We start from the raw sequence: 25,866 nt of genomic DNA on the forward strand, positions 1-25,866 counted from the left end.
CGTGTGCTTCTGCTTCAGTCTACTTCAATTAACAGAAGCGTTAAATAAACAGTACACAGATCAGAAGAATGACAGAAGTCTCTCGTCTGAGGCAAGTTTGTTTTAATTAACACTCGCAACATAATTTATATAGAAAACAGACTCTTATAGACTCAAAAGCATTCGAGACAGAGAGGGGGTAATTATGCTTTCTCTTGAGTGTTAACCTGTCGTCTATATCCGTCTGTTGGAAAACAATGAAGCATCAGGAGAGCCAATCAGAGTCCAGTATTTGATTACTTTAACAACTCCATTCATTTGTTCAACATTTGATCAAGCAACATTCAATATATTTTAATTAACAATGCACTAAATAAGGCTACTAATGTATCTCAATAGTGTTCCCATATAGTTCTCAGTAAACAGGGTGGACACAAAATGATTGACAGAGAGGAGTGTTGGATGAGCTTTATGAGCACTCTATGGGAACCTGGTACTGGGAGTTCATCCGCATCATAATTAACTCTTTCAGCTGCTCATCACATCACACATTTTGCCTTTGAATCTCATAAACCTGGTGCCGTCTTCAACCACCTGAAGCAACTACAGCGGCCTAAAATATTTAACACAGGCCATTAAGACCGTCTAGTTCAAACAATCACAGCCATATGTGGATATAAAGCTTCCTCAGTAACATTAGATAACTGCTTTAACACCAGGATCGCATGGTGAGGTGAGGTCTGATGATTGGACAAACGGTGAGAGACACTACAGACTGCTCTGGGTTGCTTTATTGCGGTAAGGATGGCCTTGTCCGAGAACAAAAAAAAGACTAAAAAAAACGCAGACCATGTTGGATTTTTTGTTTCGTTTTTTTAAAAGTATGTCTTGTTTCATTGCCCTGCCGTCACACCCTGAATCTGTAGAGATTTTGATGTAAATTCCCGATGTGAGAGATGAATTCGCGTGAAATTTTAGTCAAAGTCAAACTGGAGAACGGACACAGCCACCAAACCACACAAAATTAACAAGGCATAAACATCAACCATCTGAAAGCTGTTTTATCCTGGAATACATAGCACCGTCACTGGAAACACTTTGTTTTCACAACTGAGGCTGGACACTGCACAGGATGGAGGAGGAGGAGGTTTTTGTAGAGAAAAAGTTAAATGCTTTGATTAAGAATAGTACAACTGCCACATAGAGGAAACGAAGGGAAGAGGAGGTGAATGGAGAGTCAGGCAGGACAAATGTGTACCGTCTTATCTCTCTAACAATAAAGCATGTATGTACGTGTGTGATATCATCAGCTCCACTTCAGTAAGGGCGTGTGTCTTGTTGTAGCAGTGCTCTGCTTTGACTGGATGACGGGCTGAGGACTGAGTGGATCAACTTGAGGCTGTTACTGCAGGGTTTAAGGGGGAGAGCTCAGAGGAGGTGAGTTCAGACTGTATGGGTGTGGTCTGTAGGAGGGAGACGGGAGGTCCTGCATGGAGGGAGATCACTTATTTGGGGGTTTGTACGGTTCCAGAAGTTGCTTAGAGAACGTGTTGACCTTGTCGGCACCTCGTACTTCATGGGGCAGCAGCGGTAACTTGACTATGTGGAAATCTTCATACAGGTCCTCCATCTGTACAGAGAAGACAGGTTATTCATGAAAACGATGCGAACAACGCAGCTGGATTGTTACAACCCGAAAACAAACCCCGATCTCTTACCTGGTCTAGATACTTGGACTGAATTTTATGGCGGGCTTCACACATTTTACACGGCCTCTCTGAGTCGGGGAAAACAAGTTGGTTGACGATGATGTTGTGCGTGTCGATGCGGCACTTGGCCAGCTCCTGGATCAGCCGCTCCGTCTCATACAGGGAGAGGAACTCAGCGATGCACACGCAGATGAAGGTGGTCTGTTCCTGATGGATGTGAGGAAGGAAGAAGAGTTACAACACATAAAAAGCTTTCAATACGACTTCTCCAAGTGGTGAGTTGTTCCAAAAGCTAATTTTTTTTTAATTTTATTACCGACAGAATACCTATGTAAAATCATTGGAACATACAGTGCAGTGGAGTCGCATCAGAGGACAAGATGCAACAGAGAATAGGACGTCTGCATAACGCCACAAGTACTCTACTCCAACAGTGCAGTTATTGAAATGCCAACATTTTACAGTGTACTGAAAATTCAAACTGTTGATTCTCTTCAGTCAAAATTAATTGATTAACTGCTTCATGTGATCTTCACTATCAACAACCACAAATGGTACCCAAAGTCTTTCATGAAGGAGCACATAAAGAGCAACAGAGCCTCTGCATGTAGATACAGACACAAACTAAGTACCCTTTGATAAACCTGCATTGCACAAAGCATGTAGTAAGGGTAATGTGCTTGGTTTATAACTGCAACTTACAGGATCTTTGAACTGCTCACTGACGGAGCGGATGACTGGCAGGGTCTCCTCGAGCTTAGAGGCCAGCTGGTCTGCGTTCATGTCACCCAGACCGAGCATGTTACACATCTACAAATAGTGAACGAGAAGAGGAGAGAATATATACATATACGTTTCTGTGAACTTGAACAGAGGAGCAATAGAAAACAACCCTGACTGGAAACATCACAAACTGGTCCAGAATAGGTGGGGTCTCAACGGGTAGGCCTGAACGATATGAGGAAAATCTGCAATGTGTGATTGTTCAGTATTGCAGTGAAAATATGACTTGCATTAAATAAACAGATGTTTGAGTTCCCATATTAGCTCTTCTCTCCTACCTCAGCCATTGTGCTTGCTAACCTCACAGTCACCACCAAACTGATTAACCTGAGGATAGCTGATGGCCAGCTGGGGAGAGGGTTGTGGAGATATACCAGGTTGAAGGTATACTGGCATAAAAACTTATGGTCATCGCACTTTGTACATTTGCTTATATATGGTATTGAGCACTCTACTGTATTGGTGTTATACTGTATGAAAACAATATTGTTCAACCACAACACTTTTGTTTTCATTCTTTTAAGACCAAGTCGTTGTAACTAAATAAAATGATTATATCTTATTTTTGGCAGTCCTTTGCAATACGTTTATCGTGCATGTTCTCATCATCATGACGATGAAAATACAATTTATTAGTCAGCATAGCAACAGGTGATTAAAACCACACATAATACTATTGGTACCCATCTAGGGAGCATCAGTAATATCGCGGAGGTGAGCTGTCTGCAGAGAGCCCAGACAATACTAAAAGACTAACCCAGCCCAGCCACAGCCCGCCCAACCTGCTGCCATCTGGCAAAAGATACAGAAGTATCTGCTGCTGTACCCCCAACAGAGCAGCTTCTTTCCTCAGGCTGTGAGACTTCTTCGACCATAAAATACATATTATTTATTCATATATTAAATAATTAAATAATAAAAGGGGACAACAACTTGCATTCTGTTATACAACCCTGTGTTATGCATGTAAGATTTATTTTATAAAACCAAAAAAGTACTCTGAATGTAAAATATGAACTATTTGCCAGTTGGCTTTATTGCCCTTCTACTATGCATCATCTTTCTAGTTCAGTTTCAACATCAGCTTCGTTGAGCTTTTGTAGACATAAAAATTGACAGAGGACGACTATCAATGAGTGACTGGATCTGCTCGTCCCTCCTCACCTGAGAGATGAAAGGGCTGATCTGGTTCTTTATCTGCATGAGGCGGCCCAGGCCACGCTCCACAATGGTGGGAAAGTTGAGCAGCCGCAGTGTGTGACCGGTGGGGGCAGTGTCAAAGACCACCACTGAGAAGTTCATTCCTTTCACTAACCTGAGGGACAGTAGTGCTGAGTTAGTCAAACACTGGCTACCATTTAAATGCAAATGCAATGCTGGGTCAGAAATACCTTTGTGATCTGTTTATTTATTTTTTTTTAGAGACTACTTCGTCTTACCTCATGACCTCCGCATAGCTCATGGCCTCGTCAATACCAGGGAAAGCGCTCATGGCCTCCTGCATCATCTTCTTACCCATGCTGAGCATGTTGTCCTCCTCGAAGAACTCATCAGGCAGCTCTGCCACACCCAGGCTTGGGTCAATCTCCTGCAAACCCACAAACACAAATAATCAGCACATTACAAACCGAGAGCCTAACTAACTGCAAATGTTTTTAAGGCCTCCAGCTATTCACCCAGATGTGGAACTAACTATCCTCATGACACCGAGGAAATGGTGACCTCATTTACTTTGTGAACAAATGTGGCTGTGTTTCTAAGTTACATCCACACATTTTAGGAGGCATTTTAAATGACCTTTAGTGTTTTCCTGTGCAGGGTTGCTCACGGTTTCTTAATGCAGTGCGACTTACCATTGCAAAGAGGTTGTCATAGCCCTTGACCTTAGTAGGGACCTTTGAGAACTTCTGGTCAAAGGCATCAGAGATATTGTGAGCAGGATCGGTGGAGATGATGAGGACACTCTCCCTGACAGCAGCAAGCTGGACAGCCAAACTACAGCTGGACAAAAGACACAGGACAGGTTTGTACAGCAGGAGGCGACAACCAGGACAGTGTGTTTAAGTGTTAAGTGTTCTGTCCGAGTGTTTGAACAGATGCTTTGGCAACATTGTTGTTAAACTTTCAAGCCAATAAAGCACCTTTGAATTGAATTGAATTGAAAATTGTGTTTAAGTGCTTGACAACAGCACCTCATATCAACAACACTTCTTCCACGTTGGGCTGAGCAGGATGTTTGATTTCTAGTTTGTGTAACAAGAAAAAACATCTGACTGGAACCCACTGAAAGTATGGCTGATGGATCTTGAATGCTCTCTGGTCCTGATCTTAAATGCCACGTTATGTAAACTGTAGTGAGCAAGCTAAGTGAGACATTTTATGGACTTAGACGGTTTTAGTTGCATGTATCGAATGGGTCTGTGATGCTTTACGGTTATATATCTACAGTATTGTATATTCCCTTTGATATCGTAACGTTAAGCATCAATCAATGGCTTCAATGATCGCTACAAGAAGTGTGAGATATCTATCATGCAGATCTGACAGCTAACGCTAGCTAGCCAGTGTATTTGTCGATTAGCTTAATTACAAGCTAACACAAAGTTACCTGTTGAATAAACACACGGAAGAAGGTTCTCCTGTTGATCGAGGGAAACGTGAAAAGAAGCAGTCTGTCGGTGACATCCTGCACCACTTGAGAAAGTCATGAATCCATGTGTCAGCTGGCTAACGTTAGCTGGTGACAGTGCTTGACAGCATTCAACTACCCGGCAAATTGACAACTAGCTTAGCCTAACTGACTTAAAAATGTCACGGTAAAGACATTTTAATGCTAGCGCATCTCAAGCTAACAAGCTAACGCTCATTAGATGAGCTTGTCACGGAATGGGCACATCTTATTCGATAACTGAGATTGACCCACGTCAACTTATGGCTGGTGGCTAATATAAGCTAGCTATGTTAGCTAGCGACGTAGGCTGACTCAATAGCACGGGGCTACTGAGCGTTTCCCTTTAACTTACCTACATGTCGTTTTACCAACACCACCCTTTCCACCCACAAATATCCACTTCAACGACTTCTGCTCGATGATATTCTTCAGTGTCGGTTCTAATGGCTCCACATCAGGAGCATCTTCAAATTCGTCTTCCAATGAAGCTGCCATCTTGTCTGTGTACAATGTAACGCACAGCTCAGGTGGGATGTACCGACACTGCTGCCTTCACGGCCCCTCGGACAAAGTCGATAGCTTTATCAGTATGAATATTGCGCAATTGAAATAGGCCTACTGACAAAAACCGAAAAGTACAGAAAATGGGCAGCTAAGTTAAAAAATGTAAAAGTTGGATGGCAGTAAAATGTGTTATTCTCGAAGAGTATAAGCACAGAAGTACAAACACAAGGGAAAAAGAGTTAAAACTTCAATTAAGTAATTTATTCCAAACACAACTCACACAAGACAAGAATTTTAAACTGTTTTAATAGGACGTCATGCTGATGAAACGTGTATCATCTTTGCTTACTTGAATGATAATATCATAGACACAAAAGAAACCATCCCTGTTGCAAAAATAGTTTTGAAAAAGTCACAGAATGGCCCGCCAGGCAGCAGTTTATCTTGGGAGGTTGCCACTGTGATGTTTCTTTGATGCAAAACATGAAATTGCATGTCAAACTCTAAGTAAACTCATACTGTTGTGAAAAAACAGGTAAAACTTGAGCAGTGTACTGAAACCACTGTTGAAAACACACTGAAACCACTGATCCATGAATTTCCCACATTACGTGAATGTAACACAACCCACAGAGACTATGAGCTGCACCAACAAACAGTTTATTATTACTGACACCAGACATTTACTGGACTTTTAGAGAGGCAGGCCTTTAAAGGGTAAACTAAAGGATTTACACACTGAAGAAAGTGAATAAGCAGCCTATTCAGTAGCCTACTTTATCACTGCACAGGAACCTAACCCTGTAGCTCCTTCCTTCGAGGTGTAACTAGTAAAATATGGACAGAATTCAAAGGTAGCTCCAAAAAAATGTATTAAAGTCAGCCAGTAGCATTAAAGTTATATGAAGTATCTTACTGAGTGATTAATGGTGGCTGTGATTAGGTTTGTAAAATCAGCTGACACAATTTTGATTTCATCAATGACGTCAGCTCAATAACAGTATCATATCTGTAGATGAAGACAGAACATCTCAACATTCATTTACATGAACATGCACATGCTGTGACCACAGGATAAGGCACTTTCTTCCATGTACACCTTTTCACGACTTCACCTGTCCCCATCTCAGTGCGGCCATCAGGCCTGTCAGCTTTATTCCCTCTTGACCCCTCGCCTCCGTCTCTGACTTCCAAGCAGAGCCAAGCCAGAATCTTAATGTAAGTTGTCTCAGCTCGCACACACTCCATCCCACCAGGAAAGGAGCAACTTTGCTCCCCATCTGATTTTTCACAATCAGTGTGCCGCAGCCAACGTGGCCAGAGCCCAGGACCCACATCCACCCACTGGTAGGTCAATCCGCATGTGGCAGAGCGAACTAACCAGTCTCTGACCAAATTGGCAACGTGTGATGGCAAAGAACTGAGGTCCAGATCTGAAGCTTCCTTCTCCAGCTTCTGGCGATGGTTTACCGCAGCCTCTCTCAGCTCTGGAGAGGCGCTCAGGTTAAACTCCTCTCTGGCTGTGGTGTATTCAGGCATTTTTGCAGGCAGTGTGTCACCACGCAACAAAGGTTGACCATCGTTGTGACCCTTAGAGGCTTCAGATGGCTGCTCTATGGACATCCAAAACGGGTCAAAAGAGGATCCCAGAAGACGCAGGAGGCGAGAAGGGCGTTGATGTCTGGGTTTGGGCATGTAGTTGTAGTCCTCAGGGTTTGTCAGCAGGGTGTATGGGTGCATTGGCTGTGAGAAGGACAGCATATTGGCTCTTAGCTGAAGTAAATCCCAGTCTGTGTCCTCCTCCTCAACGGCAGTCACATTTGGAGGCTGATTCTGGGTTGAAATGTTAAATGCTGCAGATCCATAAAGAAGGACTGACACAGGAATGAACAGTCTCAGCATGGTCTCAGATGTGGATGGTAAAAGAGAAGAATGAGAAAATGTCCCTCTTGTCTTCCTTTTCGACTGTTCAGTCCTCCTCTGGGTGCTTCAGGGACTCAGTGTTCCCAACTCCAGACATCCTTGAGCTCTTAATCAATAACATACTGAAATTACTGCCTTATCACACAAACAGTAGGCATATTATTGAGTATGGCCAGAGCACACCTGAGCTCTGGCTTCTTATTCAAGGCTCAGATGTTTTGGCGAACTTCAATGCAAACACACAAGACATTTCTGAGAAGCTTAAGTTTGCTCTCGTGTTTTTATTATCGGAATTACTAGAATTTTAACAGATTCCCATGTGTGCTAAATTCAAGTTAAGACAGGAACTGAGCTGTCATCACGGAGGTATCGGCATGAAAAGAAAAAGTTGCTGTACAGAAAGCATGAAACAAGAATTAAGTATCATTTGACCTCGATTTGGTTGAGCCGTTTCAGAGACCTCAGACACAACATACTCCATACAAAGACTGCACTTAGATCAGTTATAAAACAAATTTCCGGGTAAGTCCTGTCATGGTAGCTTAGATAATGACACAGCGCACAATATTTAAAAAAGGGGACGGATGCAGCATGTTTGTAGGACAATGCAGCATTTATTCTCATCTACACAAAATCAGCTCTCTTGGGTCAAAGGCACATTAAGGCGTAATATCAAATACATTTTTAACATTATACCGAACTGTAAACGTCTTGTTCTCATTTAAGTTTTTGCTTATATCAACATTATAGTAATACAGGTCATAAATATAGTCACAGAAAGTTGCTTATACTTACATAAAGATAACAAACAGCAGAATTAACTAAGATATACAGCAGTTATGCAATGAGTTGATTAGACAGCAGCTCTGTAGTGTCAGGTGTTCCTGTGTGTGTGTGCTTTCAGAGAACACCTGACTTGGCACAGCATGTGAGAGATTGTAGGCATATTTTAATGTGATGTGATGACATGTGTATATTGAACTTTACATCCACGTATTTCTTGTTTGTCCAAAAACTCAAAGTGAAAAAAGCTGGTCATGTGATTTGTCCTGTTGTCGGGTAGATTGAGCCGGCGGTCTGGATGCGGAGGGTTGCGCGCTGCGAACCGGCCCGCTGCTGTGGTCTGCCGCCTTTGCCCGATCTTCCAGAAACTTATCGAACTCTGAAAGAGGCAGGTGGCAGTAGTAGTCAGAACAACAAGGAGCTCACCAAGAAGTATGAACAACTATTTTTTACAGTAAAATGGCAGCAATGAGAGAAGAACATACCTTCACTGGACACTCCCTCACTAACTGAAGACTGCTCTTCCTACATTTCCAAATACAGTAAAAACAAAACTTACTACAAAATAGTTTTTACCTCAAAGAACATCATATGTAGAGAGACATGAGTCCTCTTACCATATCACAAGATAACCATTTGTCAATATTGTTCTGCAGAGAGTTTTTCGATGGTGGCATCTAAGGGGAAAACAAATCAAGAGCGGGAAAAGGTGACAGTGTTTTAGTTATATTTACAAAACCAGCAAACAACTTCTAATTTCACAGGGCATATTTTGCATCAGATATAGTTGGTGTGATAGACATACCCCTCCTGTGACCTGCAACCTCGTATCCAGAGCTCCAGCAAGGCCCTCCACGGCTCCTGGGTCCTCATACCTGACACTGGAAATAGGATGTATTTTAACTAGGGGTGCCATGATTCTCCAAATCATCCACTGAAGTTGATTTTTGATTTTTAAAGTGACAATTCATTTCAATTTTCAATTACAACATTTTTTCCCCCAGCACTTATTTTTATGCTTTTGTTAGACTATCACGTGGTATCAGGTTGATGCTGGTTTTATGCCCTGACAAATCGCATTTACATTTTCAAATTTGTCTTTAAAAAGAAGTAGTGGTATCAAATGTGATATAAATGGCTTTTTTTTTTATGTACCGCTCTGAGGTTATTCAGTCATATTTAAATAATGACTGAATAACCTTAGACAAGAGGTTACTTTACAACAACAGTCTGAGTTTCTGGACCTGTGAAAATCCACCAAGATTAGAAATTATAATCCTGATGGGGTTTTGCTGCAAGTGTTGTTTTTGTACAAGAGAGGGTAGAGAGAAAAAATGTAACGGGAGAATCACTGATCCTGCTTTTGATTATGATACGTGAAAACTTCACTAAGTGAAAGCTTTATTTCCAGCTCTCACAGAGCACACAGAGACATAGTTTAATGAAGATGAAGCGTGTATAAACTGTTAACTATAGATATTCAATTATAGCAGATGTGCAGAGGGACGAGCAGCTGAACTTTCTCTTAAAGATCTTTTTTTGTGTGTGTTTTTTGACTTATTTGACCATCAGAGTTTCATGCACATTAGGCCAAAATGAAACTATAACAAAAGTAACTTGAGGATTGCCACTCAGATTCTAAATTCATTTCACCAAATTCATCTAAACCAGTTACAGCTTGCCCTAGGGCTACTACAGCAGGATAAAGTCCCCACAAGTGACGAGGCACTTTTACTGCTTCGAGTCAGTGCCGCACACACAACAACACATTTTCTAAGATCATCATCTCACCTTTTCCTCTGGTCAGCCAGGGAGCTGCCTCTCGTCTGGGCAAACATGTCAAACTCCTCCTCCTCCTCTGCAAGACAGAGGGTTAACTCACTGAGTCACAACTGAATGAAAAACAAGTTATCTCATCTTGATGTCTAAATTCCTGTGGCATCCCAAATTGGTTATAAAACCACAATCATCAACAAAATACTACTTTTCTGTTTTCATACCAAAATGTCATTACTTGTGATTTATGGAAACCGCGTCTTATTTATTTTTACCAGCAGATTATTAATCACATTAATCTCCACATGATCCAGTGTTCTTAACGTGCATTTTGGGGAATTTCCTCACTTGGTAATGTTTCCTATTCTGAACCCCCTGTTTTTTTTAATCATTTCCTGCCCATGTGCTGTCCACCCACAACATCCTTTTTTCTGCCGCAAATACAAAATCACAAAAACAACACTTCCGTTTTAAGCATGTCATACGTGTGGATTTGGTGTTTCAACACAGTGCAGATATGATGCAGAAGTTATACAAAGTTCACTCACTGTGGTTGGGAGCTGGCTGTTGATTGGCCCAGGCGCTGACTGCTGGTTGGCTGGTTGCTGTGATGACAGCAGGTTGACTGAGAGTTGAAGGCTCGGGGCTGAGGTTGATGAGGCTTGAACTCTGCTGGAGTAAGAATAAATAATTAGTGAAGATAAATAACCTTTGCACCTCACAGTTTCCTGACCCACACAGTACTCAAGATCGTTCTTACCTGCGGAGTATTTGTCGTTTGTGCCTTGTTCAGTCTGTCAAACCTAAAACACAGTTACAACACAATGAATATTAATTACCACACACTGAAAAATAAAATTTTCTTATGAACTTTATCCAGAACACAGAGGTGGGCTTCAGCACACCTCTCATAGCGAATGAAGGAATTGTTGAGGTCATCGTTGACCACGAGCAGCTCCTCAATAAACCCTTCATCTATCAGTTGGGGGATGAGCTCCACCACTCGAGTCTGCATGCTCTTACACACCGAGTACAGCTGCTGCTTGGACACACGAGGAGAAAGAGATTAATTCATTCTCATCACTAATGACACGGATGAAAGGAAAATTGAGAGTAACCAAGAATTATTTCATTATCAAATGTTAATTTACTTTTTTGGTATACCAAAATCTTGGTATGGTGCTTCATCTACTTTTATGTCAATCACTGGTTTCCTTCATTTCACAGAATTTCCTTGACGACAACAGGATACCTGAACTTGCTTTGAGTACACGCAGTACAGTGAAGTCATACAGGCATCTCTGCCTCTTCTGTAACATTTATATCCATGTGAGATGAATTAACATCACTGAACATTATGCACAGCGCATATAGCAAGCTTTCAAAATCAATCAACATACGTTACCAATGTAGCCGATACAGTTAAATATAAAGTCTCATCTCCCAACATTTCCAACAAGGCACAGAGGTCAGTGGTGATATATTTCCATACTTTTGACTTGCCATGTATGACCATAAAAGAATGCAAAATCAGAATAAAACACTCACAAAAACAAGATGGGATCAGACAGATGTGGTGCAACTTCTCACAAGTAATTATTTTAAATAATTTTGAAAATGATGGGGTGATGACACGATTGCTTTATGACTTTGATAATCACAAAAGACAATTGTAGAAAATGCACGCACACACACACACACACACACGCACACACACACACGCACACATACACACACAATAACACCTGAAAAAACTGAGCTGATGAGTTAGACCCTTTTTTTTATTTTTGTTTTTTCACTTGAGTCACACTTAATGTTCAAGGATATCCACTGTTACATTCAATTCCCGGAGGCTTAACCTAACCGTAACCACTATATGCCTCATCTTGCATAGCCAGACCCATTGCCACAGCACTGTGTCAGCACTGGATAAAGGTTGGGCTGCACCACTACTCATTCTGGTACAGGGGAAAAAAACACTCTGGCTTGTTTGGATGTCCTTAAACCAATCACAATCGTCTTGGGCATTTAACCCAGGATGCAGCGACCGTGCCCCTGCAAAATAGTGTTGGGGATTCTTGGTTTGCACGTGTGTTTACTGTTAGTTACAGGTTAATGTTAGAGTAACTTGCCAGTTTCAGCGTGCAGGTTGCTAGCTCAGAGACTGTTGTTGTTGTTTCATGTAGCAATGGGGATGAAAATAGTACACGCAGATAGCAGAAGGATTCTTGGGAATAGGCCCCCAATGACATTTATATCGACAGTCCTTACCCTTCATCTAAGTCTTTACCCTAAAATATAAGGATTTAACTAATGGGAACTTTTTTGTGGGTGTTTTGTCCCCAAAAAGAAAGGAAAGTCCCCACAATGTGCTGTATAAACAGATTTATGTCCCCACAACAGGAGAAATACATGTCTACATACACACACACACACACACACGCACACACAACATACACACCTGTAGCAGCTCTGTATCATCTTGCTGGCTCTGTCCAGGTGTTAGCTCGTTCAGCATTTCTGACATCACAGTGAGATTTCCCTTCACCAGCGCCAGCTCGCTACGTAGCTTCTGTTCCTGGATTAGAGATACATTTGTTACAAAATCAAAAGCAGTTGATAAAACCACAACACAATGAACTTTATTCTTAGTAATTTTGTTGCTAACCGCTTCACATTTTAGTGCGTGTGATACATTGCTGTAATTCTGTATGACGATGCAGACATAGCCTCGAACTCCTGCAGTACCGTTGCCACAGGTCACAGTTAGAACTTATAACATTAATGATGTTGTGTTACTTTATCTCCTTATTTCACCTTATTTGAACTGTACTAGTTTACCTGTTTATCCTTTGTATCTTTTGTCTGTACTTAAATTGTAAATCTTTTACCTTTACAGTATTTCAATGACTCTGTAAACCACTTTGAATTGGCTATAAAACTATTAAAGACCTCTGACCTTTTTGCATTTTATTGTTTTTCAGCACTGAATGGTAATTAGGGGTTTTGACACTGGAGTCTACAAATATCACTAACTTTGAAACATCCATATCATTCAGTCCTTGCTTTTTTTAACAGCTCTATGCAGTCATGGGTTTTTAGGCAGTGTTACCTGTTCTGCAGAGAGGGAGGCTGGTCCCTCACTGGATGGGACTGGAGGTGAAGTATTCTCAGTGGGAACACTGGCGGGAGCTTGTGGTTGTGACTGTTGTGTGGGAGTGACAACAGGGGTCGCCTCAGGAGTCCCGTTTTCGGGAATACTCTACAAGAAAAAACAGCAGTGACATCTGTCACAGAAGTACAGTGTAGAGGTAGATATTTACACGTGCATTTTATATGGCGTGTTACTTTCACTTTGTAGACGGTCTCACCCTATTTGGAGTGTGGATGGGGGACAGAGCATCCAGGTCTGTCATGGGGAACTCCAGACCTCGTCTCCTCAGGTCGTCATATACGTACACCACCCCCGACAGAGAGGGAGAGCTACGAAATGCATCAGCCCATGACTGTGTGCGGGAGAAGGAACATATGATGAGAATGACTTATTCAGAAAACAGTGTTTTGTAACACATTGCACAGGCCAAAACAAAGATTACATGTGAAAAGAACAAGACGACCAGAAAAGCCACATGCCTGACTCCAATGTTATTGTTCCTGCAAGGTATTTAAATCACAAAGAAGTCTAAAGATAACACTATTGAATGAGTCTGTAGCCATAATAGAGTCCAACTTGAGTAAACTTTAAAAGTCATAGGATGTCAATACACCACTGAAGTCTCTCACCATACACCTGTATAAGAATCCCAATGACATAAGAATAAGAAGAAAGAATCCCAATGACATAAGAATAAGAAGAAAGAATCCCAATAAAATAAAAATAGAATTCAGTGCAAAAAGGCCAAAATGTATTGGTCAGACAAAACAAGCAATTGGACATCCTCTTTGGTTTTGGTAAAATATGATGGGTTGATGATTAATTAATTATTTAAGAAAATAACCAGCAGATTAATTGATAATATCTATAATCAGGTATATTTGTATATAAAAGTAAAATCTGAAAGGGACAAGATTTTGGTATCAGATGGGTTCTGGTTTCTATTTAGAGTCCAAGTAGTATTGGCCAATCACATTAGGCAGGCTTTGGTTGCATGCAGGTAAACAGCCTGGTGGAGAGCAAAAGAGGCAGAACTTACTGTGTTAGGAAAAATCCAATCTTGGAACCGATTAGCTTTCTAACCCTATCTATCTGACATAGATTGAGCTTTTCATTAGCTTTTTTAAAAAAAACGTGTTTGCATTCAGATGCAGAAATCTGTTTATAGAGATTAGCCCAAATGTTGTCTCATGTCTGAAGTTATACTAATTGGTTTGTAAACAATGACCTGCACATGCCAGAGGAAGTCTAGGGCTGTAAATCTGTTATACATTATCCAGATTACACATTGGCCGTTGACCCCAGAGGCTAAATCGCTGTCAGACGACAGGCAATGGATTCTGAGATTGAGTAATCGAAAACGTAGATACTTATTTGCAGCACATACCTGTATGAGGCTGAGCACCCTGTCATGAAGGGCAGTGGGGGGATTGTTTTTGGGCAGAATGGAACGAACCAAAACTCCTTCAACAAACTCCTGCGACGCCACCAGAACGTGGAAGCGATGGCCACAGTTCTTCACACAGGCCTCAAGAACCTGTGAGACAGTGAGATGGTCCACAGTATGAAAAAGGTGCAAATGTGATTGAATGCCTGTGATGCAAGTTGCTCCAAAAAAATGCTTTTTTATTCCTTATGCTGTCTCCATACAAATGTTGGTTTAGCCACTTGCGTAAGCATACACAATGAAAACCATCTCCTCTAGGCCAACAGCCAATCGGGACAAGGGTCATTCTGGCCTTCACATTTCACTCTCACACCCAACAATCCTCAACTCATGAAAGAATGAAAACAACTATTACATACAATCTCCTACAGATGATTACTCACAGTGAGAGCCAACATGATCTCTCTGAAGTTCTTGTTTCCTACGATTCTCTTCTTAATAGCTTTGACTGAATCTCTGGGCCTGGAAATACAAAAACACATTTGCATCACATGATCAGTTAGCTTGTTTGTCCATCTTGATATTTAAACATGAAAACAAGCAATGATCATTTATTTTTTTAAAAAGAAAAGAGATGCAGAAGCATTAATGAAGGTAGTTCAGTCAAGATTTCATTTATGGCTCATGTGAGTTACTATAAAGACCTTTTCAGCTTTTCACAATATACTGTACATTGAACTACTACAAACTGCATTTGAGGCATGCGGTGACATTCCTCATAGATTTACAAACCACACACTGCACATCCAATTAAGATAAGTAGGTCATTCAGTCGCATGCAACCAGTTGCATGGAAATGAGAAAACAAAACAACAAAACCAAGGAAGTGACACAGTGAAAAGAAATACAAAAATAAAACATGGAGGCCAACATACAGCACAGTTGACTATTTAAACAGACACCCTACCCCTCATCTGTCTCATTGATGATGTCACATATCTCCATGTTGAGCCCCCAGTCTTCTGACTGCAGACCGCCGCTGGTCGCTCGCTCTGCCAACAGAAAAGGAAGCAGGTGAAGTTTCAGTTATACAGTAAAGCTGATATGGGAATAGATACATTTCTAAGACTGTTTTCCACTCTAATTTCTGCATGAAGTCACAAAAACATCCTTAGTCAGTCAAACACAATTGATTTTGCTCTTCGGGGAAGAGCAATAAGCTGTAATTAACACATTTCCATCTTATATAGTTGTTGTGTCGAACACGTTAGCAAACCGTTGCCTGTTCACGCCTCCAGCCAACATGGAGCATCAGACAAATTTAAAGTCTTTATTTACTCTTTTGGCTCTGGCTTGGTCTCACTCCTAGGAAAACTATTTGAATGTTTAGCTGCTAAATGCTTTACCATGTTCACAAGAAAATAGCATATTCTGGGGCAGCCAAAAATGACATACATTAAATAAGTGACCGTGAATCAAAACAATGAGCTAAAAGATGCTAAAATGCGGCGAAGAGCTGAGGGAACTGTAGAGTTGATCCGTTACTAAAAGGCTTAAGGCAGGCTGTTAAAAATGTGCCCCTTTAATGATTGAATAGCTACTTGAGGACAGTGTGGATGCAGTTGGATTGGATTCACCTGAAAAAGGCACACACCCATAATGTCAGCAGATAACACTTGTGATTGGCTGGTGGAATAACCTGCCATCACCTTTATCAAACAAGGCCTCACTACACTTCAAACCAGCCAGAAGAGAGCAGTGTGAGGTAAGTGGTATCCTCCAGGTGACGGTGTCTCTATAGAAACTCATTGTTTACAGCATTAAGCTGATTGAGAAAATGGGTTTTTTGCTCCAACATGTATTTCCCTCCAAACTATTTAGCAATCAAAGCCAGCTTTCTTTGCACTCCAGCACTCACGGCCTCCTCATCATAAGTCTCTAAATCCCCTTCATTCCTTTCCACCAACACCCCCCACATACACACATCGCCAAACCCTCACCACTGCCTCTCTCAATCCCCTTCTTTTCCTCCCTCCCTCCCTCCCTCCCCATCTCCCACCACTTCATGTGACTGTCAGCTGCTTCTGTTCTCATCCGCCTCAGAAGTGGCTGAAGCCTCTCTGACATTTAATGTGTGAGAAAGTGAGTGGATGAGATAAGAGGAAGGAAGGCTTTGAGATGGGTGTGGGACATTTTCTCAATACTTATGACTGTCCTGATTATTACACATCTTTTCCAGGCATCAGCAGCTGGCCTCAAGCCTTTTTTGTTGGATGTGTTGGCTTTACAGTATTAAGAGTGGTGAACTGCAGCCATTGTGAGGAAATGCAGCTGCCTTATGAGTTGTGCAACATGACATCGGCTCGTTTACGAGCACAAATAACGCTTACGCACAAGGTGTGAAACTGTAACTCGAACAACACATCAGTGATTAAGGAAGTGAGAGCTAACACTCACTGCCTGTTTAGTTCGCCAGATGAGTTGTCGCTTTACTTGCAACAACCAATCACGTGGAAGATGGAGAGGACCAAGTCCCGCCTCTGACGCGTCATTGGCCCCAGACTTCTTTTTATGTTTCTGTCAAATTTGGAGTTCAATATTGAACATTTTAGAAAAAGTAAAGCAAAATTAAAAGTGCTGTGAAGTAGTTTTACATCCCGGGTAGTGCGGTTATGAAATGCAGCAACGTGTTACTGACTATTTCTATTAAATGATGTCAAACTGAATCAAACGGCGAACAAACCCTAGCATAAATAGTTTGAAAAGCAGCGGCGACTTACCGATTCTCTGACCGACGGGCGTTGAAAAGGGGTTACCCATAAGAAACTCCATCTTCTCCCCGAGTGAAAACATCCTCGAAATTATTACAAGCTCCCTCTCTATGCTAAAAGAAATTGTCAACTACAGTGAGCTCAAAACTGCGGTGTTTCCTTTAGCTTTCTGTGTCTGCCGCTGCCTCAGAGGCGCACGGGCTCCAGAGGTCACGTGAAAACACACAGAGGCAGGAAACAGCAGATATCAACAGAGCAGACAGACGATGGTTGATCACATTCTCAGCATTACAGTAAAAACTTTTTAATATTTAACTAAAGACACCCAAGTGGTTCAGCTGCAGCTCCCAGCCCATTAAACATGAGACAAGTCAGGTAGCCTACATTAAGTGGACCACAAGCATCAAGTGGTGGAAGATGGTTACCACTTTTACCAAAAAAAAAAACAACCTTAAAAAAAATTAGGACTGTACAATTAATCGCAAAATAATCAAAATTGCAATATGACTGAGTGCAATATCCAAATCGCAAGAACTGCAGTTATTCTATAAACATAAAATGTGTCACAAAACAGTGTTTTAGTGAAATTGTGAATTGTTCAATATCTGTCAAAAATAATCACAATATCACTTTTTGACCATATTGTGCAGCCCCCCAAAAATGAACTACAATTATTAACAGAATGAGAAGAAATAACAGTTTTTACATTATGACGTCTATCTGAAGTTAGCGTGCTAACCAGCTAGCTCCAGCTAGTCCAAAGATATGTGCCATCATGTAAACCACATAAGCACCAACACTCCCTCAGTGCTCCAAGCTCTCAGCCCTGACCGCTATCTGCACAGCTAACTGAGCTAACTAGCTAACGGTAGCTACAGTAGGCAGCAGTTAGTGGTTATTCAGGTGATACGCTGCTCCATATTTGTTTTGAGAATTATTTCGACAAGGTGCCAATTCTTACTTACTGGTCCTTTAAATAAAGGAGGTAATCACACACTGAAAAGAAATATCTTAGAAGTCCTGCATTCAAAATTTGCATGTATAAAGACTGTATTATGTATATTATACATATATATATATATATATATATATATATATATATATATACACACACACATATATATGTATATTATGTATTATGTATATATATATATATATATATATATATATATATATATATATATATATATATATATATATATATATATATATGTATTATGTATGTATTCACTGTCAGGTAAATGTGTATTCTATAAACTGATCACAATTTTACCTTTGAAATTATGATCTGAAAAGTTACTATGCCTGTGTGTCAGATAAATGTAATGGAGTAAAAAGTACATTTCCCTCTTAAAGTAGAGAAAATAGAAATGCCTCTTGTTAAATTGATGATGAAACTGGGTGTCTCAGTGGAATTATTTTTAAATTGTAAAACTTTAAATCTCTAGCTTAGCTTGGCGGGCCAGGGAACATATGGAAAAGATATTGATAAATAATGAAAGGCATTTGCCTTTATGAACAAAGAACAACCCTGAGTAATAGAACCTAATGGGCCTAATATGGGCCATGAAACACACTGTCTGTAAACATTACCCATTTTATTATCTTACACACTTACACACTTTGATCCTTTTAATTCTCATTAATCTCAATTGAATTCCCCTGTGAATTTGAGGAGGATAAACTCCAGATAATTATTAACACATTTATGTATTTTGGGTCACATATAGCTTCAGGACAGACCCTCTCTGTGAATCAATGTGAGAATAACAGCCCCTGTACACACAGAAGTAGAGGTCAGTATGACTAATATGCATATGAGGGGTATTTGCTGTGGTTAGTATGTTGGAATTCCACCACCACCTTAAATGAATTGTAGGTGAATTGAAGGTCTAGTTTAGTTTCGTCAGACACTCTTATGTCTCCAGCACCACCTGGTGACTTAAATGTAGCCTGCAGCTCAACAGAGAGGAAAACTAGAAATCCCAATTTCAGTAAAAGCTACTTACTTATGTCTTACGACTCTTGTTGACAAAGTGCTTCCCATTTGTTTGTTTCTCATCAACCATGTATCTGTTTCTCTGATGTTCTCGAGACATAGTGTCCTATAAAGATTGTTTATCTTCATCTTGTCCATTTTAATCTGACTCCACAGTAAATATCATAACAGTTATCTGTCACTAGCACTGCTTTCCGTAAAAAATCAGAATAACATTTCCCCACACAAAATGTAGTGGGTGTGGGAACTGACATGAAATCAACCTGTTTTTACTTGAGATGACAAGAAAATGTGCTTAAGTAGCATAAGGAAAAAGAAAAACCTCGATGCAGAAAAATGCTGCTTGTATAACTAATCCTGTATATCTAATGATATATATCATAAAACTGAGTTGTTATTATTACTCATGTATTATTGTTTAAGCATTTTACTGTTGTAATTGGTGGCATAACACAAAGCTACTATCTGCATCTATCTGTTTATGTCATAAAAAATCTGTATTTGTATCTGTATTTGGATTTTACTGGAACTAGAGATACATACTGTAAATCTATGTTTAGCTGTCAAGAAAATGATACAATATGATACAATGTGCCTGAATTAACCTAATGATAAAATAAATGTAAAGTTGATTGTCAAAAAAATTATAGGAAATTAAGGCTAAACTGAGTCTAAATAACAGCTGTGTAGCTTTACCGACATCAGGGATCTGTTGACATCGCTGTAAAGAGTGAATTCTGCTGATAGTAACATGGCATGGATGAAGTCTGCATGTTTTTATTTTTTTTAAAAATGTGAGAAATGCTGTCACAATTACCCAGAGCCCAAAGTGCCACCTTAACAATGCTTGTTTTGTCCAAGCATTAGTCCAAACTGACAAAACTTTTTTTTCAAGGAAACCATTATCAAAACAGCTGGTTAATGATTTTCTGTCAGTTGAAGTCAAACAAAATGTATTATTAGTATTATTAGTATTATTATTGTTATTAATTGCCTGCCTCAGTTCTACTGGCATTAAAAGAAAACTTTCAAGTAAAGTACAAGCACTTCAAGTTTGTACTTAAGTACAGTATTCTAGTAAATGTACTTAGTTATATTCCACCATTATGCTCCACTTGACCATGTTTAGTGATGGTGACACGTTATAGTTTAATTTACACAACACAGGACTGACTTGAAAACTACATTTAATGCAAACGGTATGCTAATGAAATAAAACATATATCCTTGTTGTTATATACTTACATATGAGGATACTTTTTTCAAAACCTTTCAAAAAGATTTGAACATAAAGGCTTTCTGTAGGACTGATGTTTGTCATGTTCTTTTGTATTTATGTATTATCACCACTAGGTGGCAGCATTGACTCTACAGTTGTCAGATCATCTATGATACTATCTACACATGGAACAAAATTGGTTCAGCCCAGTGATGGTCCACACAGAATACTTACACTCAGCCCAAATACAGCACTGAAATACAGTCCACAGGTGATCCAGGTCTGGTAGCCAGAACCAGAAGACCAGCTGTCCTTTAGTCGATCATTCAGTAGAAGGATTGTTGGATGTGTTTGACTGCTGGTTTGGTGACACCTCTACAGAGCTGTCCATTTTAAAGTTGATGTCTCTGTTCTTGTCTTTCTGGTCCAACATATGGCCTGAACAAGACCAACTACAGTCATACAGTTGGCTGAGATATGCCATGTCATAGGCCAAATGTTGCCCGTGTTCTGGCTACCAGACCTGGACCACCTGTGGACTGTAACTTACTGCTGTGTTTGGGCCGACTGTAAGTGTCCTGTCACTGGGCCAGACCAATTTGGCAATGTGGGAAGGTTTTGTTGTTGTTGTTTCAGACAAACACGCCCACAATGACAATGAAGAAAGCATGTACTGGTAGACCATAGACAGTGGTGTAATATTGAAGTGGTGAAACAGTTACAGTCAAGTTGATATATGGTCTCTGTCTCTTTCTTTGGAAATGACCATGATGTAATGAGGAGTTATAGTCAGAGTTATAGCACCTGCTTGTCTAAACTATACATACAAAAAGTGCTTGAATAAAAGTCTTTAAGTATCTGATATTAAATGTAGTTAAGTAAATAAAGCAATGAATGGACACAAGTATCAAAAGTAGGACTAAAAGTAAATTATACATGTATGTATGTAGGTACTTTAAACTATGGGTCACCTGATTACCTGCCTGTTCGGTTATTGGATCTGATATTCAGCATTGTTCTAATTATCAGAATCAATATATATTTATTTATTTTTATCTGATTGTAGAAAACAGATTTGGATTTATTAGTTATTAATTAACACACACAATAAACAATTTGACTCTGATGCAGCATGGAACCTGCAAAGCAACTAGTAACTGCACTTATCAAATAAATGAAGAGTAAAAAGTACAACATTTGCCTCAAGAACCTCAAAATTGCATTTAAGTACAGTACTCAAGTAGATGTACTTAGTTACATTCCATCACTGAGGGTGGTGTGAGAACTGCTGCCAATATTGATTTCATGGCATAGGACACACACACACCTGTTCACAAAAAGTCTTTGTCATTTGTTTAATTCTAATTTCATTTTACAGAACACATATCCAACAGCAAGCATGTATAAGATATTGATTGTTTTTATTGATAAGTAACTCTACACATTATGTGCTAATAAAATCAGCAAAAAGAAGAAAGTTGCTGAACTTTGACCTCAGAGGTCCTCAGCTCCCTGGTCCACAGACACCCTCAGGCCTCGCTCATAATGCGTTTATGACCGTTGTAACAAAGTGAAACTTATTTATTCTCAGTTACTGCATTTAATCTCCGAACCTTTGCAAGAGCAAATTTTACACATAAAGTAACAACAACTACATCATCTCAGCTGGCACCAGACCCTCTCCTTGCAGACTGACACAAGGCTCTTGTCAAAGCACTGTGGGCACACCTGATCCAAAAGCAAGATTAGAAAGCCCAGAGGGTCACAGTGTGGCTGTGAAGATGAGAAAAACCAATGCGTTATCTCTTGTCTCCAGGCTGTGCGACCTGGCATAATGCAACAACTTAAAACCACCACACCATTGTTCACACAATGAGAGCTCTGTCAGGCCTCTGTGGCAAATGGCATTCATGTTTCCTTACAACACATGAGCCAGCAGCACATGAAACAGCTGTAAAGCAGGAAATCATGGAGAGGAAAAGTTTACTTATTAGTACATCCACTCATGTGTGGATATAGAGCAATTTGAGAATGAGTATTTAAAGGAAACATCTCTCTTTCTTTTCTAGATGTTTCCAGTGGGCTTTCTCTTCCTGTGGTTCGGGAGAATATCATGCCTGAGGGGAAACTTGTAGAAAACCACACACATAAGCACGTTTTTTAATCCGACACCGCCACACAATAAATGGCGTAACCGTCCGTAATTTCAGGAGACTAAGCCGAGGAAATGACATGCATGTATGTATGAATGCGCTTGTGTGTGAATGTGTGTGTGGTTGCGCTGGTTGTAAATTGATCCCTCCTACTCTCGCTGCTTCGTTGTGCAGAGGAGGGGCGAGGAGGAGGAGGCGGAGGAGGAGGAGGGAGCCGAAGCAGGAAGGAAGGCAGGCAGAGAGGGAAGGGAGGCAGGCTGTGAATGCTAACAAGCCCCGTCGTAATCATACAGCTCCGTAGGTAGGGTTTGATACAAGAAAAAAAAAACCCCGTCTTGCAATGGAGAGGAACGACGACCACTATTAAACACCTACTATGCGCCAGTGCCGCGTTCGCCCTGTGCGCGTGCAGCAGCCTGACCGTCGTCGGCACGTTTGATCAGAAAAACCGTCTTTTTCCGCTGAGTGAAATGTATCGCGACTGCTCGGGATTCACATTCTGACAATGGAGATTGAAAATATCGTGGCCAACACGGTTCTCCTGAAGGCGAGGGAAGGTAAGCACAGCTGAATGTATTTTTTATTTTTATTTTATTTTTATTATTAAATGAGAAGGAATTAAAATGTATTTTTCTCTCTCTCCCACCTCAATGACTCGGTCATGGACGAGCCTGAGCTCTCGGCTGGCTGTCCTCCTTGGGATTTTCTGCCTTCTCTCTGTCTCCCATCCCTGCGCAGCGCTTTGTCTCCGGGCAAACGCCGAACATATTCCGTTGAAATCAGCTGTTTGTACACTAACAACACACACATTCACCGGGCAGGTTAACATAAGGCCCGAGCAGCGGGCTCCAGATGAACAACGCAGGGAGTGTTTGCAGCATCGCGGCTTTCAGACGGCAGCGTTGCATTAGAGGCTGTCGAGCAAATTTTTTCACACACCGAGCGCCAGTGGTTTAGTGGATAATTACAATTTACTGTGACATAACGAATATTTAATGGTATTCACGTTACATGATATTGAGTGTGGAGCAAAATATAGCTGCGCAGTGGGGCTCTGGGGCTCAGCACGATCGTCTTACCTGTCATTGTAGGTTTCGGTGTGTTTTAGAAACCAATTAGGAATGTAAAGCGAACGTGTGGTATTATTTGACGCAGATAATTGTCACTGCATTGCCGTTTGACTGTTTATTAGGAGCTGCTGGGAGGGAGGAATAACATTACAGTGAAGCTGTTTAGATGCAGTGGGAGGCTGGAAGAAGGCCCAGCATGTACCCCGGCGGCCCAAGCGCTGTAGCCCCGGGTGTGCACGCTGCTCTGTGGGCTCCCGCAGCAGCTCACCTGGAGGTGGCAAAGAGGCGAGTATCCATCTGTTTTCCAGGAGATGGCAGAGCAGAGAGGCTACTTTGTAGCCAGTGTGTGGGCGCAGGGTGGGTGTACAACACTGTATCAGCTGCCAGAGGAGGGTAGAAAGGTGTTATTACTGCTCAACCATTTCCACTTGTGTGTTTTCTCTCTCTCTCTCTCTCTCTCTCTCTCTCTCTCTCTCTCTCTCTCTCTCTCTCTCTCTCGTCCAATCGGATTGGACACCAGCAGAAAGGGCCTGTGGCCTCGGAGGTTGTTGTGCAAGTTGATCCATTTTATTCGACAGCAAAGTCGCTCTCGGTGCGTATGGATGGCTCGGGGGGGTCGCGGTTCAGTGTGCGTATGCAGTGGCCTTCCCGAGCTGCTCATGGTTTGCATTATATTCGGACTGCGTTTCAGTTCAAGACTAAACGCCAACACTGCTGTGAAATGGATTATTCACAGCAGCGGTGAATCCATTTCATAGCAGCAGTTGCTCCTGACGAGGCATCTGGCTTTCCTTTACCTGCCGTTAAATGGTGCTTGGCTTTGCCGTGAGTTACCCCCGTGAGGTTATTGTACACTGATCGGATCTACAGGCTCAGTACCTGTCAGTGTTTCATCCAAAGGAGGCTGGCGTGTCTATATATGTGGTCCATGATATAGGCTACTGGTGGCACATTTGTTGATTTACCAGTGGGTCATTTGGCAGAAAACTAATTTATAACTCTGTAATCATTGTAGTTGTTCATCAAATTCAAAAACCAACCAGATTTTTGGTCTCATAACTTGTGAGAGCAAATAGGTTTTATACAATTAATGGCATCATATGAGTAGACTTTTAATTGCAGTCTTCATCAGGATTTTTGACATGGTATGGACACTCCTTCATCACGTCAAACATGTTGAGTATACAGTCAGTATTTTTTTTGTTTTGTTATATTTCTCCCTGCTATACCATTCAAGGTGTTAATTAGCGCCTAATTAACACAGATTAAAACAGCTAATGGCTCCCAATTTATCCCCTTAAGGTGCATGGGAGACTAATTTGATTTCAATTAGCCTTTCCAGAGGTGGGTGTTTGCAGCTGTCAGAAGTGTTTCAGTATGTCACAACACTGGCAGTGTCACAGGCTGTGGAGCGAACCCCATCTTTTTAAAAACGGCTCTCGTGGATCAGAGGTCGGCGGCCTTTTCGTTCTGGAGTCCCGTCCCCCGATCACCTTCATGCTGCATGGTATCAAAGCCTCTGCACGCAGCAGACAGGGTGCAGGAAGGCAGTCCACCAGCTCCATGAGCTGCAGCCACTGAGTCAGCAAGAGTTTGCCCTGCTGATGTGTCCTTGAGCAAGACATTAAAGCAGTTGCTGTGTAACTCTCTGACCCGACTGTGGAGACGGGAATTGACAAGCAGATTCTGAACATAATGCATAAACAATTGTGTTTAATTTGCCAGTATGGAGCTTTCTTCATTCCAGGTCTGACTCTTTAAAACAATAAGATCCGACATTTGTATGTTTGAAGGTGGTCACAAGATGCTACGTTTGGCATTTTATTCAACTTTCACACACCTGTTGATGTGAAACTGGGTGGCCAGAGTGAGAAGTGTTATGGCAGGGTGTGTCCAGTCTGCCTCAGTTGAAATGACACGTCAAGGGAAGTGGTTTGGTGTTGTAGAGATGACACTGCTCCCGCCTCAGCCTCTGTAAAAATGTA

General features: G+C 41.1%; 4 protein-coding genes across 6 annotated transcripts in view; 1 reads left to right on the top strand and 3 right to left on the bottom strand.

Moving 5' to 3' along the window:
- Window positions 1-85: 85 nt before the first annotated feature.
- On the bottom strand, window positions 86-5,672 carry get3 (guided entry of tail-anchored proteins factor 3, ATPase). The gene is made up of 7 exons (XM_073476755.1): window positions 5,495-5,672; window positions 4,325-4,472; window positions 3,911-4,059; window positions 3,636-3,786; window positions 2,391-2,498; window positions 1,698-1,895; window positions 86-1,609 (listed from the first exon to the last, which is right to left on the bottom strand). Exons 1-7 carry the CDS (start codon window positions 5,635-5,637, stop codon window positions 1,481-1,483), a joined length of 1,026 nt encoding a protein of 341 aa, XP_073332856.1. The 5' UTR covers window positions 5,638-5,672; the 3' UTR covers window positions 86-1,480.
- Window positions 5,673-6,684: 1,012 nt separating this feature from the next.
- Window positions 6,685-7,548, bottom strand: LOC141000384 (noggin-2-like). Its single transcript, XM_073471144.1, has 2 exons — window positions 7,224-7,548; window positions 6,685-7,160 (listed from the first exon to the last, which is right to left on the bottom strand). Exons 1-2 carry the CDS (start codon window positions 7,546-7,548, stop codon window positions 6,685-6,687), a joined length of 801 nt encoding a protein of 266 aa, XP_073327245.1.
- A 282-nt stretch (window positions 7,549-7,830) lies between these two features.
- LOC141004819 (target of Myb1 membrane trafficking protein-like) lies at window positions 7,831-17,660 on the bottom strand. 2 transcript variants are annotated; one of them, XM_073476496.1, is made up of 15 exons: window positions 17,450-17,660; window positions 15,637-15,721; window positions 15,113-15,191; window positions 14,670-14,819; window positions 13,500-13,634; window positions 13,241-13,390; window positions 12,590-12,706; window positions 11,034-11,167; window positions 10,889-10,931; window positions 10,677-10,797; window positions 10,144-10,210; window positions 9,158-9,233; window positions 8,970-9,029; window positions 8,838-8,877; window positions 7,831-8,731 (listed from the first exon to the last, which is right to left on the bottom strand). In XM_073476496.1, the coding sequence occupies exons 1-15, from the start codon at window positions 17,520-17,522 to the stop codon at window positions 8,586-8,588; spliced, it is 1,476 nt and encodes a 491-aa protein (XP_073332597.1). In that variant the 5' UTR covers window positions 17,523-17,660; the 3' UTR covers window positions 7,831-8,585. The 2 variants fall into 2 exon arrangements, with proteins under 2 accessions (XP_073332597.1, XP_073332589.1); XM_073476488.1 differs by having other exon boundaries at window positions 10,677-10,800.
- A 5,438-nt stretch (window positions 17,661-23,098) lies between these two features.
- The window catches only part of grk4 (G protein-coupled receptor kinase 4), a 41,442-nt gene continuing 38,674 nt past the window's right edge, over window positions 23,099-25,866 (top strand). Inside the window, exon 1 of one of the 2 annotated variants that reach the window (XM_073473464.1) lies at window positions 23,099-23,368. In XM_073473464.1, coding sequence (XP_073329565.1) covers window positions 23,317-23,368 — 52 coding nt within the window. In that variant the 5' untranslated portion in view covers window positions 23,099-23,316. The remainder of the gene's footprint in view (window positions 23,369-25,866) is intronic. The other variant, XM_073473473.1, reaches the window with a different exon arrangement.

This window comes from Pagrus major, chromosome 1 (genome assembly GCF_040436345.1).
Source record: "Pagrus major chromosome 1, Pma_NU_1.0".
Lineage (NCBI taxonomy): Eukaryota > Metazoa > Chordata > Actinopteri > Spariformes > Sparidae > Pagrus > Pagrus major.

Excerpts from the sequence above, each read along its gene's own strand:
- LOC141000384 (XM_073471144.1), bottom strand. The coding sequence starts at position 7,548 with ATGCTGAGACTGTTCATTCCTGTGTCAGTCCTTCTTTATGGATCTGCA. Across the intron at positions 7,161-7,223 it reads CTCTAAGGGTCACAACGATG|AGGAGTTTAACCTGAGCGCC; the intron begins GTCAACCTTTGT and ends CCACAGCCAGAG.
- LOC141004819 (XM_073476488.1), bottom strand. The coding sequence starts at position 17,522 with ATGTTTTCACTCGGGGAGAAGATGGAGTTTCTTATGGGTAACCCCTTT. Across the intron at positions 10,801-10,888 it reads AAACGACAAATACTCCGCAG|CAGAGTTCAAGCCTCATCAA; the intron begins GTAAGAACGATC and ends TTCTTACTCCAG. Across the intron at positions 9,234-10,143 it reads CTGGCTGACCAGAGGAAAAG|TGTCAGGTATGAGGACCCAG; the intron begins GTGAGATGATGA and ends TCCTATTTCCAG.
- get3 (XM_073476755.1), bottom strand. The coding sequence starts at position 5,637 with ATGGCAGCTTCATTGGAAGACGAATTTGAAGATGCTCCTGATGTGGAG. Across the intron at positions 4,473-5,494 it reads GTTGGTAAAACGACATGTAG|CTGTAGTTTGGCTGTCCAGC; the intron begins GTAAGTTAAAGG and ends TCTTTTGTCCAG. Across the intron at positions 1,896-2,390 it reads GTGAGCAGTTCAAAGATCCT|GAACAGACCACCTTCATCTG; the intron begins GTAAGTTGCAGT and ends CACATCCATCAG.